This window comes from Anomaloglossus baeobatrachus, chromosome 8 (assembly GCF_048569485.1).
Source record: "Anomaloglossus baeobatrachus isolate aAnoBae1 chromosome 8, aAnoBae1.hap1, whole genome shotgun sequence".
Taxonomy (NCBI): Eukaryota; Metazoa; Chordata; class Amphibia; order Anura; family Aromobatidae; genus Anomaloglossus; species Anomaloglossus baeobatrachus.
In genome coordinates, this window is record NC_134360.1 from 194,559,148 (window position 1) to 194,574,808 (window position 15,661).

The 15,661-nt window shown below is 46.2% G+C and overlaps 1 protein-coding gene across 1 annotated transcript in view; it reads left to right on the forward strand.

The window, feature by feature from the left end:
• The window catches only part of CCDC18 (coiled-coil domain containing 18), a 164,600-nt gene extending 149,890 nt beyond the window's left edge, over window positions 1-14,710 (forward strand). Inside the window, exons 25-27 of the mRNA XM_075322339.1 lie at window positions 589-705; window positions 2,574-3,064; window positions 14,554-14,710. Coding sequence (XP_075178454.1) covers window positions 589-705; window positions 2,574-3,026 — 570 coding nt within the window. The 3' untranslated portion in view covers window positions 3,027-3,064; window positions 14,554-14,710. The remainder of the gene's footprint in view (window positions 1-588; window positions 706-2,573; window positions 3,065-14,553) is intronic.
• The last annotated feature ends 951 nt before the right edge of the window (window positions 14,711-15,661 follow it).

The following is a 15,661-nucleotide window of genomic DNA, read 5'->3' on the forward strand; positions in this document are numbered from 1 at the left end:
TATTCTCACCTGTCCTCTGTTCCCTCGGCAATCTCCCCCCTGCTTCTTGCAGTTCGCAGGCTTGTGGAGCCGGTATCGATCGCGGCTGTGCAGGACCTGTCATACATTCAGCAGCTGACATCATATGCTGCTTGCCTCTGATTGGCCAGCGCGCTGCCTTTAGGAATACAGTAGCTGTGCAGGGAGAGCTCTGCACAGCGTCGGCAAAATGTTAAGCTGAAATAAAGCAAAGATGGCAGCAGCTCCTGCACCGGCTGCAATCATTACCGTATCCACGTGCCTGCAGGTCAAGAGGAGCAGCCAGAGCGGGTCAGAGCGTGATGAACGTACGAAACCGGACGTGTGTTTTGAGTATTTGCTCGTCTTGCAAAGCATTGCTCGTAAACCAAGTTACAAATTTGTTAAAAGCTTTGCTCGTCTTGCAAAATGCTCGTAAACTAGGTTACTCGTAATCCAAGGTTCCACTATAATATAATGTACCCTCTTGTGTATGGTCAGCTATCTAATTTAACCTATCCAGATGGATCTAGATATTTGCTTCCTCTCTTATGCAATCTGTTTCCTACAAAGTCCTTCTATGCCCACCAGCTGCAGCGTTGGAGACAAGATCAGAATGACGCTCAAGATACAATTGCCACTTTAAAAACTGAACTAGAAGCCAGAAATGAAGTGATCAAAGCAACCAATGAAGTGTTGATCCTGAAGGTGAATTACTTTTATTGGAATACAATTCTGTCTTCTTATGAGTTGGAGTAGCACGGCTATCCTAGTCAACGGAACCAGTCGCTAGGTTATCACAATATAACCTAAGGCCACCACCTTTACCACCTCTTTTCCAGTCGTCTAGCAAGCTCTATATAGGTCATCAACCCTCTCTGCAGATAGAAAAATAAACCTTATAATCTCATAGGCTTTACTGGTTTTGTTCTACCCCCCCACCCCCAATCTTCGTCTTCCTGCCTTGCTTCTTGAGGATGACACGTATTATATCATCCACACAGTGCCTCCAATCTGGCTCCTATGCACTTCATTGTAACCTGCTGAGAACAGAGCAGAGTAATGTTATGCTCATTCTTTGGGAGAGGACGATAGTGCGCCAATGCCCCGAAAGTAAAGCTAGTGCATTACAGTACTTTGCTCTGCCGTCAGCCGAGTAGACTGAAATGCGTTTGCATTTGGCCAAGTAGAGTATTTATTAGGGGGAGGGTGTCTTGAAGTAATAGATGGTTATTGGTTTAATGGTCATTTGTCCGATCGCTATTTAACGTGTATGGCCACCTTACAGGGAGCCTGACAGCTGATTCTTGCGGTCTGAACTACTGACAGCCCAAATTGGAATCTGACTCCATAATTTCCTGCACATATATTTTACTCTGAAGCACTGCAGGATTTGACATAAAATGTGCATTGAAAAGATAGCCAAGGACCATGTCACTTGGGTGACTAGTTCAAGAGGCTGCTCCCAAGCGGCCTCTTTCTAACTTGCTCCCCTAGATTGACAGGTCTCTTCTTACATATATCGGAAGAGACCTGTCAGTCAAGGGGAGAAGTTGCCAGGACTGACCAGTCCCTGGTTGGTTTTTAAATACGTTTTCTCTGAAACATGTCTCTTCAAAGTAAAGTAGATTTGGGTAAAACGACTGACTCAATGTGTCTTTTACACCCCTCCCATGGTACGGGCACCGAGGATAAGCGGTCAGGTTTACTTTTAAGGCCTAGTTGACACCCAGCATGACCAAGTAGGTGCTCAGGAGAAAACCAGAACTGTATACAAAAAGTAACTCCGGCACACAATTATTCCCCAAAACATGAAGAGACACCAGAATGTGTCTCTTCATGTTTTGGGGAATAATTGTGTGCCGGAGTTACTTTTTGTATACAGGTTTACTTTTAGGCTATGTGCGCACGTTGCGTACAGTCACTGCAGAAATTTCTGCAGCGATCTGAAGAGCACATGTGCACTTTAAATCGCTGCAGAAATGTCCGTAGTGAAAGCCGATTCCATGCGCTCTGCCTGCAGCTCCTGCCATAGACAGAGCAGGAGCTGCCGGCAAAGCGCAGGAAAGAAGTGACATGTCACTTCTTTTTACGCAGCGCTTCGGCAGCGCCGGCACCGCCTCTTTCGGCCATCTTTGTTTTCCATCTTTTGAAGCCGCGGTGCATGACGCATTCATCATACACACTCGCCGGCATTCAGGTCCTGAGCAGGTGCACTTTGATCTGCCCTGAGCAGGGCAGATCCAAGTATTGTAGTGCGTCTGCGCAGGACCGGCGAGTGTGTATGACGCGTCATGCACCCAGGCTTCAGAAAGAGGACAAAAATGGCCGAAAGAGGAGACGCCGGCACCGGAGAACAGACGCCCAACCGCGCGACCATTAGGTAAGTATTATAAAGTATTTTTTATGTTCTCATAGCAGCCTGGGCTCTTATATACAGCATGTTAGAATGCTGTATATAAGAGCCCGGTGGTGGTGGCCGCAGCTTATACGCCAAAATAGTAGTGACAGGTTCCCATTAAGGTGTTGTCTTGACCTCTACAAATCAGCTACTGTTTTGTTTTTTTGTTTTCTAGGAATCAGAGTTGACCAGATTAAAAGCTCGTATTTCAGGATATGAAAGATCACTTGCCTTAAAACATATGCTAAACCCTTCCCCTCTTGCTGCTGATCTAGTCACTGACTACCGTTCACTGGAATCCTATAAACTTCCACAATCCTCTGATTTGAGCTGGAACGTGCATCGTTCTCTGAGTGACCTCAGCCTTTCAGATGACAGTTCAATAGACTTGAAGAATAAGATTGAAGGCATGAAGAACTTGATCTTGCCTGATATTCCACTATCAAGCATTACCGGTGATAAGGACGTCCATGGACCATCAGGCAACTCCAATGAAACCTCCTTTAACCCTCTAGAATACAATGCCGATAATCACTGTGATACAACGTCCGGCTCTCCTGATCTGGGCACTCTCAGTGGTATGCTGAAATACATTAAAGAAGAGATGAAGTTAACTGCAGAGCCATAACCCAAACTGAGAGAAGGAATATGTGGAAAGGAAAACAGGTTTGTGCTATTAACAATATATTTACCACGTGATCGTGTAAACCTTTAAAGGGAATCTATGACCAAGTTTTTGCCACCTAATCTGAGAGCAGCATAACTTAGGGGCAGAGATCCTGATGCCAGCAGTGTGTCACTTGGGCTGCTTAGTGTAGTTTTGATAAAATCCCCGATTAATAAGCAGCAGATTATCATTAGAGGACTACTTGGCATGCTGCAGGTAGTCCAGCGTAATCATGAGCTCTGTATAACTGCTAGATCTGCAGCAGAGAAAACATTGATTTTATCAAAATGACAGCAACCAGCTCAGTAAGTGACACATCGCTGGAATCCGGGTCTCTGGCTCTACATTATGCTGCTCTCAGATGGGGGGAGAAAAAGGTGGTGTCAATTCCCTTTAAACTTAGTTAAAGGGTTTGTTGCATTAAAAAAAGCAAAAAAAAAAAAATTATCACCTGTCCACAGCACATATGATAAATGTATAATTGTTGAAGGATTAGATGTTGGGACCCCACCAATTCTGGTAAAATGGGATGTCCAAAGTCCCTTGGAGCTGTAGTTAGTATATGTGACTTCCCACCCCATCAGCCATGAATCCAGCAATGGTCACGTATGCTCCATTTACACTGGTGACTTTCGGAGGAGGCAGCGCTAGGCACTGAAGAGAACTGGAGTGACAGAGACTTTCGACCTATGTAAGCTTGTGAGCAGGGCCCTCACTCCTTTTGGTATCTGTTGAATTTTGCCATTCAGTAATGTCTGATATTGTCTGTATATGTCCCCACTGAATTATAAAGGGCTGCGGAATATGTTGGCGCTATATAAAGGTCCTTCAGCCTCATTTGCATATAAATTCAAACACCGGTTAATCAGTAATGGAGGAGCGGACTGGCCATGTAAGGTATGGCTGATCTTGTCTCTGAATGAGCTACATGTACATATACATAGTGTGGGGTGTGAATCCTGCTGACAGATCCCCTTTAATTGCATGGAATTGCTCAGTTCACTTTGCATGAAATCCTCTTTATCTTGTTTACAATTAACAAGCTTCACCAATCGGCTTAAAAAAGAGGAAATTGCTGTCGTCTGGTCCTGGATTTTATTGGCTGAGATCGTTTAGCCTCTTCACAATCGGAGTGTTTTGATCCTTAATTACCATACTATATATTTCTTTATCGTTCCTATGGAAGACCCAGACATTGGGTGTATAGCTTCTGCCTCCGGAGGACACACAAAGTACTACACTAAAATGTGTAGCTCCTCCCTCTGAGCATATACACCCCCTGGATAACCAGATCTAGCCAGTTCATTGCTTTGTGTTCAGGAGGCATACATCCACACATGCATTCTCATCTGATTTTTCATTTTTGGAAAGTTTTTGAAGAAAAGCGGGTCCAAGCCTGGACTCCCGGCATGTCCCTTCTCACCCCACTGTGTCGGCGGTGTTGTTAAGGTTGATTCCAGGGCTGGAGCCTTACATGCCGCGCTTCTTCACCATCCCTCGGGCTCTGGCTTGAAGTGGGAGCCAGCACGGTTCTCCCTGCTTTGCAGGAGGCCGGTCTCCATCCGCAGCCCTTCAGGATCCTGCTGGACGGAGCACTCATCCCCAGGGACTTGAAACCCTGCGTCTCACAAGCTAAGTATCTGAGACGTTTATGTTCGGGGGGTCCCTTGTACTTTATTGTTGGGGAGAGTGTGCTGTGTAACTGTTCTGACATTTCCGGCCGGTTCTCTAGTTGTCACCTGAGAACCGCGCCGATGGAGCCTGCGCGCCGGCCGCATCGCTTAAATTTAGGCCCCGGCTTCGCCTGAGGCTTAGTTTCGATTTCACTGCCCTTGCATGTCAATCATGCAGAGGGACAGTGCGGCTCCGCCCAGCGGCCGTTCGGCACAGGGAAGGGACACTCCTCTCTGAGTAAATGTTCCCTCCCCTGTAAATCTCCTTGGCCCTCCAGATCCCGCTCTGAGTAGGTCCCGCCCCCTCTCCTCGCTCTGGCGCCATTTTATCAGCGTTCTCTCAGCGATCGGCGCTGGCTGCAGCATCCCTGCTAATCTGTCTGGGGGTCCGGGCTGTGGGATCTGGAGGGCACACAAACGGTCTGGTAAGCCACAACCTCCGGTTGTAGACCTGTTTATATACTCTCTGGGGGTCATTCTGGCTCAGAGCCCCCACTTCAGCAGCATGTCTCACACAAGGAGCAAGGCTGCAAGGCTGTACGCAATATGCACTGCATGTAAGCTCGTGCTGCCTGAACCGAGCACATATCCACATTGTGATGCCTGCTCTAACCTGACAATGCCTCAGCCTGGAATCGCACCCACAGTGGTCCCTCCGGCTGCTCCGGCTCCGGTGGCTGAACCCCCGGCTTGGGTAGAATCCTTCTCTAGGTCAATCTCCCAGTCTTTTGCCGACTCCATGGGACAGCTGTCCCGGACTTTGCTGAACATGCATCAGCCCCCTTCTCAGGGCGCCTCTGCTGCTAGGGCTCTCTCAGCGGAGCTCACAGAGGATTCTTCATCTGGTCCCAGACCCCGTCCTCCTAAGAGGAGACGCAGGGCTCCCTCTCTTTCCTCGTCCCGCGGCTCTGATTCAAGAGCTGACTCGCAGGACGAGGAGGATGCCGTTACTGGGGGCTCGGAGGCGGCCTCCATGTGCCCCATTGATCTGTCCGAAAGTGACTCAGATGTTAGCGATTTGATTGCGTCCATTAATTCTGTACTGGACCTCAATCCGCCAGTATCAGAGGAGCAACCCTCTCTGGCAGAAAAGCACCAGTTTACCTTGCCTAAGAGGACAAGGAGTGTGTTCTTTAACCACTCCAGTTTTCAGGCTACTGTGACCAAGCCTAGGGCCTGTCCTGACAAACGCTTTTCAAAGCGTGGTTCTGATGACCGTTTTCCCTTTCCACCAGAGGTGGTCAAGGAGTGGGCTCATTCACCAAAGGTAGACCCTCCGGTGTCTAGACTCTCAGCCCGGACCGTGGTATCAGTGGCTGATGGCACCTCTCTTAAAGATTCCACTGACCGCCAGGTTGACCTTCTGGCCAAATCTGTATATGAGGCGGCAGGGGCCTCGTTCTCCCCATCTTTTGCAGCAGTGTGGGCTCTCAAAGCCATCTCTGCTTCTCTAGAGGAGATGCATTCCCTCACCAGGGAATCTATGCCCGAAATGGTTGCCTTAACTTCCCAAGCTTCAGCTTTTTCATCCTATGCCATGTCTGCCATGCTGGAAGCTTCTCACCGCACTGCGGTGGCTTCGGCTAATTCCCTCGCTATCCGCAGGATCTTGTGGCTTCGAGAGTGGAAGGCAGACGCTTCTTCAAAGAAGTACCTTGCTGGGCTCCCTTTTGCTGCGTCCAGGCTGTTCGGTGAACAACTGGATGAAATTATTAAGGAAGCTACTGGCGGGAAGAGTACTTCCATGCCACAAACTAAAACCAGGAAACCTGTCCAGGGCAGGAACCAGTCGAGGTTTCGTTCCTTTCGTTCCTCCAACTGGTCATCCTCTAAGCCCTCCGCCTCGTCCACTAACTCAGCCAAGGACCAAAAACCCAACTGGCGCACGAAGCCGCGTCCTCAGAAGACCGCAGGAGCTGCTGCCACTAAGGCAGCCTCCTCTTGACTATCTGGCCGCGCCAGCAACGTGCTTGGTCGGTGGCAGGCTCTCCCACTTTGGCGACGTGTGGTTTCAACACGTCTCCGATCAGTGGGTGCGGGATATCATCTCCCACGGCTACAGGATAGAATTCTCTTCCAGCCCGCCAAACAGATTTTTTCTGTCAACTCCCCCCTGCTCCAAGGCCGCCGCCTTCTCTCAGGCCGTGGCATCCTTGCAGGCCAACGGAGTAATTGTACCGGTTCCCGCCCGGGAACGGTTCAGAGGTTTCTACTCAAATCTCTTCCTAGTCCCCAAAAAGGACGGTTCCTTCCGGCCCATCCTGGATCTCAAGCTTCTCAACAAGCATGTTCAGGTGCGGCATTTTCGCATGGAGTCTCTGCGATCAGTCATTGCCTCAATGACCAAAGGAGACTTCCTGGGATCCATCGACATCAGAGATGCCTATCTGCATGTGCCAATTGCAGTTTCACACCAGCGTTCGCTACGTTTTGCAATCGGAGAGGAAAATTTCCAATTCGTAGCTCTCCCCTTCGGGTTAGCCACGGCCCCTCGAGTATTCACCAAGGTCATGGCAGCAGTAGTTGCGGTTCTGCACCTCCAGGGGTTGGCAGTGATTCCTTACCTGGCCGACCTTCTAGTCAAGGCTTCATCCAGTGCAGACTGTCAGCGGAGTGTCTCGCTCACTCTCGCCACTCTAGTCCAATTCGGGTGGCTTGTCAATCTGCCCAAATCCACTCTGACTCCGACCCAGAAGCTCACGTACCTAGGGATGCAATTCGAGACTCTGCCGGCACTTGTGAAGCTGCCCTTAATCAAACAGCAGTCCCTCCATCTGGCGGTGCGCTCTTTGCTGAGGCCCCACCGTCATTCCATCAGGCACCTAATGCAGGTGCTGGGTCAGATGGTGGCGTCAATGGAGGCGGTTCCTTTTGCCCAGTTCCATCTGCGTCCTCTGCAGCTGGACATTCTCCGCTGTTGGGACAAGCGGACTTCCTCCTTGCACAGGTTAGTGGCTCTGTCGCCACAGACCAGGGGCTCCCTTCAGTGGTGGCTTCGGCCCCTCTCTCTGTCTCAGGGACGCTCCTTCCTGGCCCCGTCCTGGGTGATTCTCACCACGGATGCCAGTCTATCCGGCTGGGGAGCGGTATATCTCCACCACAGAGCGCAGGGCACTTGGACTCCGTCCGAGTCAGCCCTCTCGATCAATGTGCTGGAAACCAGAGCTGTGCTTCTAGCTCTCTTAGCCTTTCACCACCTGTTGGCGGGCAAGCACATCCGAGTCCAGTCAGACAACGCGACAGCGGTTGCCTACATCAATCACCAAGGCGGGACACGCAGCCGCCTGGCAATGCTGGAGGTTCAACGCATCCTTCAGTGGACGGAGGACTCCAAGTCCACTATATCCGCAGTCCACATCCCAGGCGTGGAAAACTGGGAGGCAGATTATCTCAGCCGTCAAATCGTGGACAGTGGCGAGTGGTCCCTGCATCCGGCAGTGTTTCAGTCAATCTGCCGCAAGTGGGGCACTCCGGAAGTGGATCTAATGGCATCCCGGCACAACAACAAGGTTCCGGTTTACGTGGCTCGCTCCCACGATCCTCAGGCCCTTGCAGCGGACGCTCTGGTTCAAGATTGGTCCCAGTTTCGTCTGTCCTACGTGTTTCCCCCTCTAGCTCTCTTGCCCAGAGTTCTGCGCAAGATCAGAATGGAGGGCCGTCAGGTCATCCTCATTGCACCGGACTGGCCCAGGCGAGCTTGGTACCCAGACCTGCTCCATCTATCCGTAGAGGTGCCATGGCATCTTCCGGACCGTCCAGACCTTCTCTCACAATGTCCGTTTTTCCGCCAGAATTCTGCGGCTCTCAGATTGACGGCGTGGCTCTTGAGTCCTGGATCTTGACGGCTTCTGGTATTCCTCCTGAAGTCATCTCCACTATGACTCGGGCTCGGAAGTCTTCCTCGGCCAAAATCTATCACAGGACCTGGAGAATTTTCCTGTCCTGGTGTCGCTGTTCCGGCCATGCTCCGGTCTGCAGCTAGGACTATCCCTCAATTCCCTCAAGGGACAGGTCTCGGCTCTGTCAGTGTTGTTCCAGCGGCGTATCGCCCGGCTGGATCAGGTGCGCACCTTCATGCAGGGCGCGTCTCACATCATTCCGCCTTACCGGCGGCCCTTGGATCCCTGGGACCTCAATCTGGTCCTCACGGCCTTGCAGAAACCACCCTTTGAGCCTCTTAGGGAGGTTTCTTTGTCTCGTCTTTCACAGAAAGTGGTCTTTCTAGTGGCCATAACTTCCCTCAGGAGAGTCTCTGATTTGGCTGCGCTCTCTTCGGAGTCACCTTTTTTGGTTTTTCATCAAGACAAGGTGGTTCTCCGTCCGACTCCGGATTTTCTCCCTAAGGTGGTTTCTCCTTTCCACCTTAACCAGGACATTTCCCTGCCTTCCTTTTGTCCGGCTCCTGTTCATCGCTTTGAAAAAGCGTTGCATACTCTGGATCTGGTGCGGGTGCTCTGGATCTATGTGTCTCGCACCGCTGTTCTTAGGCGGTGCACCTCTCTTTTTGTGCTAACCACAGGTCGGCGTAAGGGCCTCTCGGCTTCTAAGCCGACCTTAGCTCGTTGGATTAGGTCGGCCATATCCGATGCCTACCAGTGTACTCAGGTGCCTCCCCCGCCGGGGATCAAGGCACACTCTACCAGAGCTGTCGGTGCCTCTTGGGCTTTCAGGCACCAGGCTACGGCTCAGCAGGTCTGTCAGGCTGCCACTTGGACTAGCCTGCATACCTTTTCAAAGCACTACCAAGTGCATGCTCATGCTTCGGCAGATGCGAGCTTGGGCAGACGCATCCTACAGGCGGCTGTCGCCCATTTGTGAAGTTAGGCTCCGCCTACTTCTCAGTTTTCTGTTTATTCCCACCCATGGACTGCTTTGAGACGTCCCAATGTCTGGGTCTCCCATAGGAACGATAAAGAAAAAGAGTATTTTGTTTACTTACCGTAAATTCTTTTTCTTATAGTTCCGTATTGGGAGACCCAGCACCCTCCCTGTTGCCTGTTGGCAGTTTCTTGTTCCGCGTGTTATCACCGGCTGTTGTTGTAGACAGAGGCTCCGGTTGTTCCGTTTCTTGCTCTGTCTTTACTTGTGGGTGGCTATTCTCCTTCAGCTTTTGCACTAAACTGGCTAGATCTGGTTATCCAGGGGGTGTATATCCTCAGAGGGAGGAGCTACACTTTTTAGTGTAGTACTTTGTGTGTCCTCCGGAGGCAGAAGCTATACACCCAATGTCTGGGTCTCCCAATACGGAACTATAAGAAAAAGAATTTACGGTAAGTAAACAAAATTCTCTTTTTTTCATTTTGTAGAGGTTTAACAGCCCTAACTTTTTTTGCATTTGTTAGTTCTCAAAATCTTTGTCTTTTCATGATACCAAGGAGGTGGAAATCTTATGGGTTTGTTTTTTTCCTTTCTTTGGTTTAGTTTTATTAGTAGTAAAGTGTGGAGCAAGGGGACTTTTTTTTTTATTATTATTATTATTATTTTATTTTTATTGCGCCATTTATTCCATTGCGCTCTACATGTGAAAGGGGTATACATAATAGGGACAATTACAATAATCATAAACAATACAAGGCATAGACAGGTACAGGAGGAGAGAGGTTACTGCCCGCGAAGGCTCACAGTCTACAAGGGATAGGTGAGGATAGAGTAGCTGAGGGTAGAGCTGGTTGTGTGCGTTATATCAGACTGAGGGTTATTGTAGGTTGGAGGCTTGTTGTAAGAGGTGGGTCTTCAGGTTCCTTTTGAAGCTTGTCAAGGTAGGTGAGATTCTGATATGCTGGGGTGGAGCATTCCAGAGTATGGGGGAGGCACGAGATAAATCTTGGATTCAGTGGTGGGAAGAGGAGGTGAGAGGGTAGTAGAGAATGAGATTTTGTGAGGATCGAAGGTTACGTGCAGGTAAGTACCGGGAGAGTAGGTCAGATATGTAGGGAGGAGACAGATTGTGGATGGCTTTATATGTCATGGTTAGTGTTTTGAACTGGATTCGTTGGGCAATGGGAAGCCAGTGAAGGGATTGGCAGAGAGGAGAGGTCGGGGAGTAGCGGGGGGACAGGTGGATTAGCCGGGCAGCATAATTTAGAATAGATTGTAGGGGAGCAAGACTATTAGAAGGAAATCCACAGAGCAGAAGGTTACAATAATCCAGGCGGGAGATAATAAGGGCATGTACTAAGGTTTTTGCAGCTTGTATCTGCGATCTTCTCTTCCCTTACATAATACCGTACACTAATTATGTATTTCAGTGTATTATGTCTGTATGTCAGTACTCTGCTGTTAAATAGCTCCCATGTTTAACAGCAGGGACTGGACTTCTCTCCAATCTTGAGCATTTCAGCAGAAATTAAGTTGCCAGTCGCAGCCAGCCTCCTACATTCTGAACAGGCACACATGCAATGATTTGAACTTGACTTTCAGGCTCCATATCTCACTATCCACTACAGCTTTGAGCATGATACTACCTTCATTTTATAGACACTCATATTGGCTATGTCATACATAAATTTTGACTTGCAACTATTTAGCATATTATTAATTATGCAGATTCTTGTCATGTGACTGCATTGTTACTGTTTTGCTCCTGGTGGAAGTTTTTTTTTTTCTTCCTGTATACTACAAATTACACCCTGTTCTCACATTCCCTAATACCTCAGTGTGTTATTAGGTTGATTCCATCTATAGCAGTCTCATAGCCAAGAAAATTGCCAAACTGCATCTTGTGAGTGCCATGGCAGTTGGGAGAATACGAAACGACGACCGTCTATCCATTCAAAAGCCACGAGGTGGACGCCCAGGCAAAATATCGGAGTCATCAAGTCTGCTCATCACAAGGTCTATCACATCTGCTGTGACAAAAACAGCAGTGGAGGCGGCTCGTATGCTGCGTAATAGTGCGACCACAGACGTCCATACAAGCACAGTGTAATGCGCGTTACACAATTTTGGTATAGTGGTGGCTGCAAAAAAAAGATGAACAAGCCTTCTTATGACAATATCACCATAAGAAGCGTCAGCTTGAGTTTGCGAAGAAGTCTGAAAAGTGGATAGTAGAAGATTGGAAACTGGTGATTTGGAACAATGAGATAGACTAGGCTCTAATGGGTGTGATAGAAACAAGGAAAAAGGAGCTAACAGATCCAATAAACTTGACAGTTCCTTCAATTTCTCGAAGAAGCCTGATGACATGGAGGTATTTCACAGCCAAAGGCATTGGATACTTGACCAGGATAGATGGTGGCCTCAATGCTGAGCTATGTGTGAGTATCCTACAAGATGAGTTACTTCGTACATTCAAGAACTATGGGTATGAAAAGACTTATTGTTCCAGCAGAACAACGACCCAAAGCATACGCTGAGATTGGAGAAGAAATGGTTCAATGATGTAGAGGTGCTGGATTGGCCCCACAGTCTCCAGACCTCAGCCCAATTTAACACTTGTGGGTAGAGTTGAAGAAAAAGTTGTATACATCCCCAAGTGAGTGCGACCAGTATGCACCAATATTGGGAACGTGTAGAAGAGACCTGGGATCAGATTTTGGTTGAGACTTTCTTGAATCTGATAGAGAGCATGCCCAGCAGGATTCAGGCAGTGGTGAAAGCCAAAGGTTTGGATTTTTAGGAGCAAAACGGTAACAATGCAGTGACATGAAAAGAATCTGCCTAACTAATCATATGCTTAATAGTTGCAAGTTAGTTTATATATGAGATAGCCAAGATGATTGTCTATAAAATGAAGGTAGTTTCATGCTGAAACCTGTAGAGGATGGTGAGATATGGAGGCTGAAAGTAAAACGTTAAACACATTGTTACCCTTGTGCCTGTATGTAGGTAGGTATGTATGTATATGTGTTTATATGTATATAATAAACTAGCTGTACTACCCGGCTTTGCCTGGGTTAATAACTGCTGTTAACAAAATAGAATGTATTAACAAAAATGTATTCTGCACACATGTAGGTAGGTATGTATGTATATGTGTTTATATGTACAGTTAGGTCCAGAAATATTTGGACAGTGACACAATTTTGGCGAGTTGGGCTCTGCATGCCACCACATTGGATTTGAAATGAAACCTCTACAACAGAATTCAAGTGCAGATTGTAACGTTTAATTTGAAGGTTTGAACAAAAATATCTGATAGAAATTGTAGGAATTGTACACATTTCTTTACAAACACTCCACATTTTAGGAGGTCAAAAGTAATTGGACAAATAAACCAAACCCAAACAAAATATTTTTATTTTCAATATTTTGTTGCGAATCCTTTGGAGGTAATCACTGCCTTAAGTCTGGAACCCATGGATATCACCAAACGCTGGGTTTCCTCCTTCTTAATGCTTTGCCAGGCCTTTACAGCTGCAGCCTTCAGGTCTTGCTTGTTTGTTGGTCTTTCCGTCTTAAGTCTGGATTTGAGCAAGTGAAATGCATGCTCAATTGGGTTAAGATCTGGTGATTGACTTGGCCATTGCAGAATGTTCCACTTTTTTGCACTCATGACCTCCTGGGTAGCTTTGGCTGTATGCTTGGGGTCATTGTCCATCTGTACTATGAAGCGCCGTCCGATCAACTTTGCGGCATTTGGCTGAATCTGGGCTGAAAGTATATCCCGGTACACTTCAGAATTCATCCGGCTACTCTTGTCTGCTGTTATGTCATCAATAAACACAAGTGACCCAGTGCCTTTGAAAGCCATGCATGCCCATGCCATCACGTTGCCTCCACCATGTTTTACAGAGGATGTGGTGTGCCTTGGATCATGTGCCGTTCCCTTTCTTCTTCAAACTTTTTTCTTCCCATCATTCTGGTACAGGTTGATCTTTGTCTCATCTGTCCATAGAATACTTTTTCCAGAACTGAGCTGGCTTCATGAGGTGTTTTTCAGCAAATGTAACTCTGGCCTGTCTACTTTTGGAATTGATGAATGGTTTGTATCTAGATGTGAACCCTTTTGTATTTACTTTCATGGAGTCTTCTCTTTACTGTTGACTTAGAGACAGATACACCTACTTCACTGAGAGTGTTTCTGGACTTCAGTTGATGTTGTGAACGGGTTCTTCTTCACCAAAGAAAGTATGCGGCGATCATCCACCACTGTTGTCATCTGTGGACGCCCAGGCCTTTTTGAGTTCCCAAGCTCACCAGTCAATTCCTTTTTTCTCAGAATGTACCCGACTGTTGATTTTGCTACTCCAAGCATGTCTGCTATCTCTCTCATGGATTTTTTCTTTTTTTTCAGCCTCAGGATGTTCTGCTTCACCTCAATTGAGAGTTCCTTAGACCGCATGTTGTCTGGTCACAGCAACAGCTTCCAAATGCAAAACCACACACCTGTAATCAACCCCAGACCTTTTAACTACTTCATTGATTACAGGTTAACGAGGGAGACTCCTTCAGAGTTAATTGCAGCCCTTAGAGTCCCTTGTCCAATTACTTTTGGTCCCTTGAAAAAGAGGAGGCTATGCATTACAGAGCTATGATTCCTAAACCCTTTCTCCGATTTGGATGTGAAAACTCTCATATTGCAGCTGGGAGTGTGCACTTTCAGCCCATATTATATATATAATTGTATTTCTGAACATGTTTTTGTAAACAGCTAAAATAACAAAACTTGTGTCACTGTCCAAATATTTCTGGACCTAACTGTATATAACAAATTAAATAAATACCTACACATAGCTATGGATGCTTGGTTGTAATAAAATATTATATATATATATATATATATAATATACACATACATACATAATCTGTGTGTTCTATTTGTAAAAGTTTATATTTTTTTACTTTTTTTTTTTTTTTTCTTTCTCCTACAGGTCATCTTGCTGCCTGCAATAATGAGCCATGCTAGAATGTATATATTTTATTATACTTGTATATGTTGTACATACTGATTATTTATTTGTATCACTATTTTCCAAACCCAAAAATATTTCACATTTGTCTTGTCTTTTTCTATTGTATTGTTTTATTGTTTTGGTTTTTTTTTTTTTGCTTTTTGATATATACAGTTTTGTGTTTCAAAAGATTAAATATTTTCTTAGCAAAAATCAAGTTCACAAATGAAATAAAGTATAATCATTGTCTCTTTGTCAATCGTTTTTCATTACAGGGTTCACACATGGTATTCGCTTGGAAACTAAAATAAACTAGAAAGTTACTTTTTTTTTTTTTTTTTTTTTTTTTTTTTTTTTTAATTCAGTTGTCATGCAGCCTGATTAATTATGAGTCTCAATCTTTCCGTTGCATAATTGCATCATACTGGGCTATGTGGTTTATGGTCACGGGGATATGAGTCCAATGGAATGTGAAATAAAAGTGTTGTCACAGAGAATGCATTTGGCAGGAAATATTGTGCCAGTTTTAACAACTCCCACCCAGTGACCCACTATTACATTCCAGCAACAGTGCAGATAATAGATTGAAACATGAAGGTAACAAGTTGCACTAATTGTGTGGGAACAGCATCTGTGTCCGTCTTATCACTGTGGGTCCTGGATGTATTATACAGCTAATTGCCAGGATTCGAGATGAATCTAAACTAGGCAGTTGATACTTAGAGGCCATGGTCACTTTTGAAGGTGTCAAATTTTTTTTACAAAGGGACGGGGGCAATACGTTTAAAAAAAAAAAAAAATAATACCATACAAAGTCTTCTACTATTTAAAATTATATTTTAAAAATGCCTAACTTGTACTACTGCAGCAATAAGGACTCATACCATAAAATGAACAGGTCATTTATTTCACACGGTGAGTGGGGAACTTTTCCACATTTTTTTTCACATTAGAGCCACAAAATTTAAGTGTACTTTAAGATTTTGTGATTTACTAATACAACATGGCAAGTATTTTTTTTTTTAAGTATAAAGGAAATGATACATGGTTTTCTAAGTATTTAAGTAAGTATTTGTCTCCTTTAGTC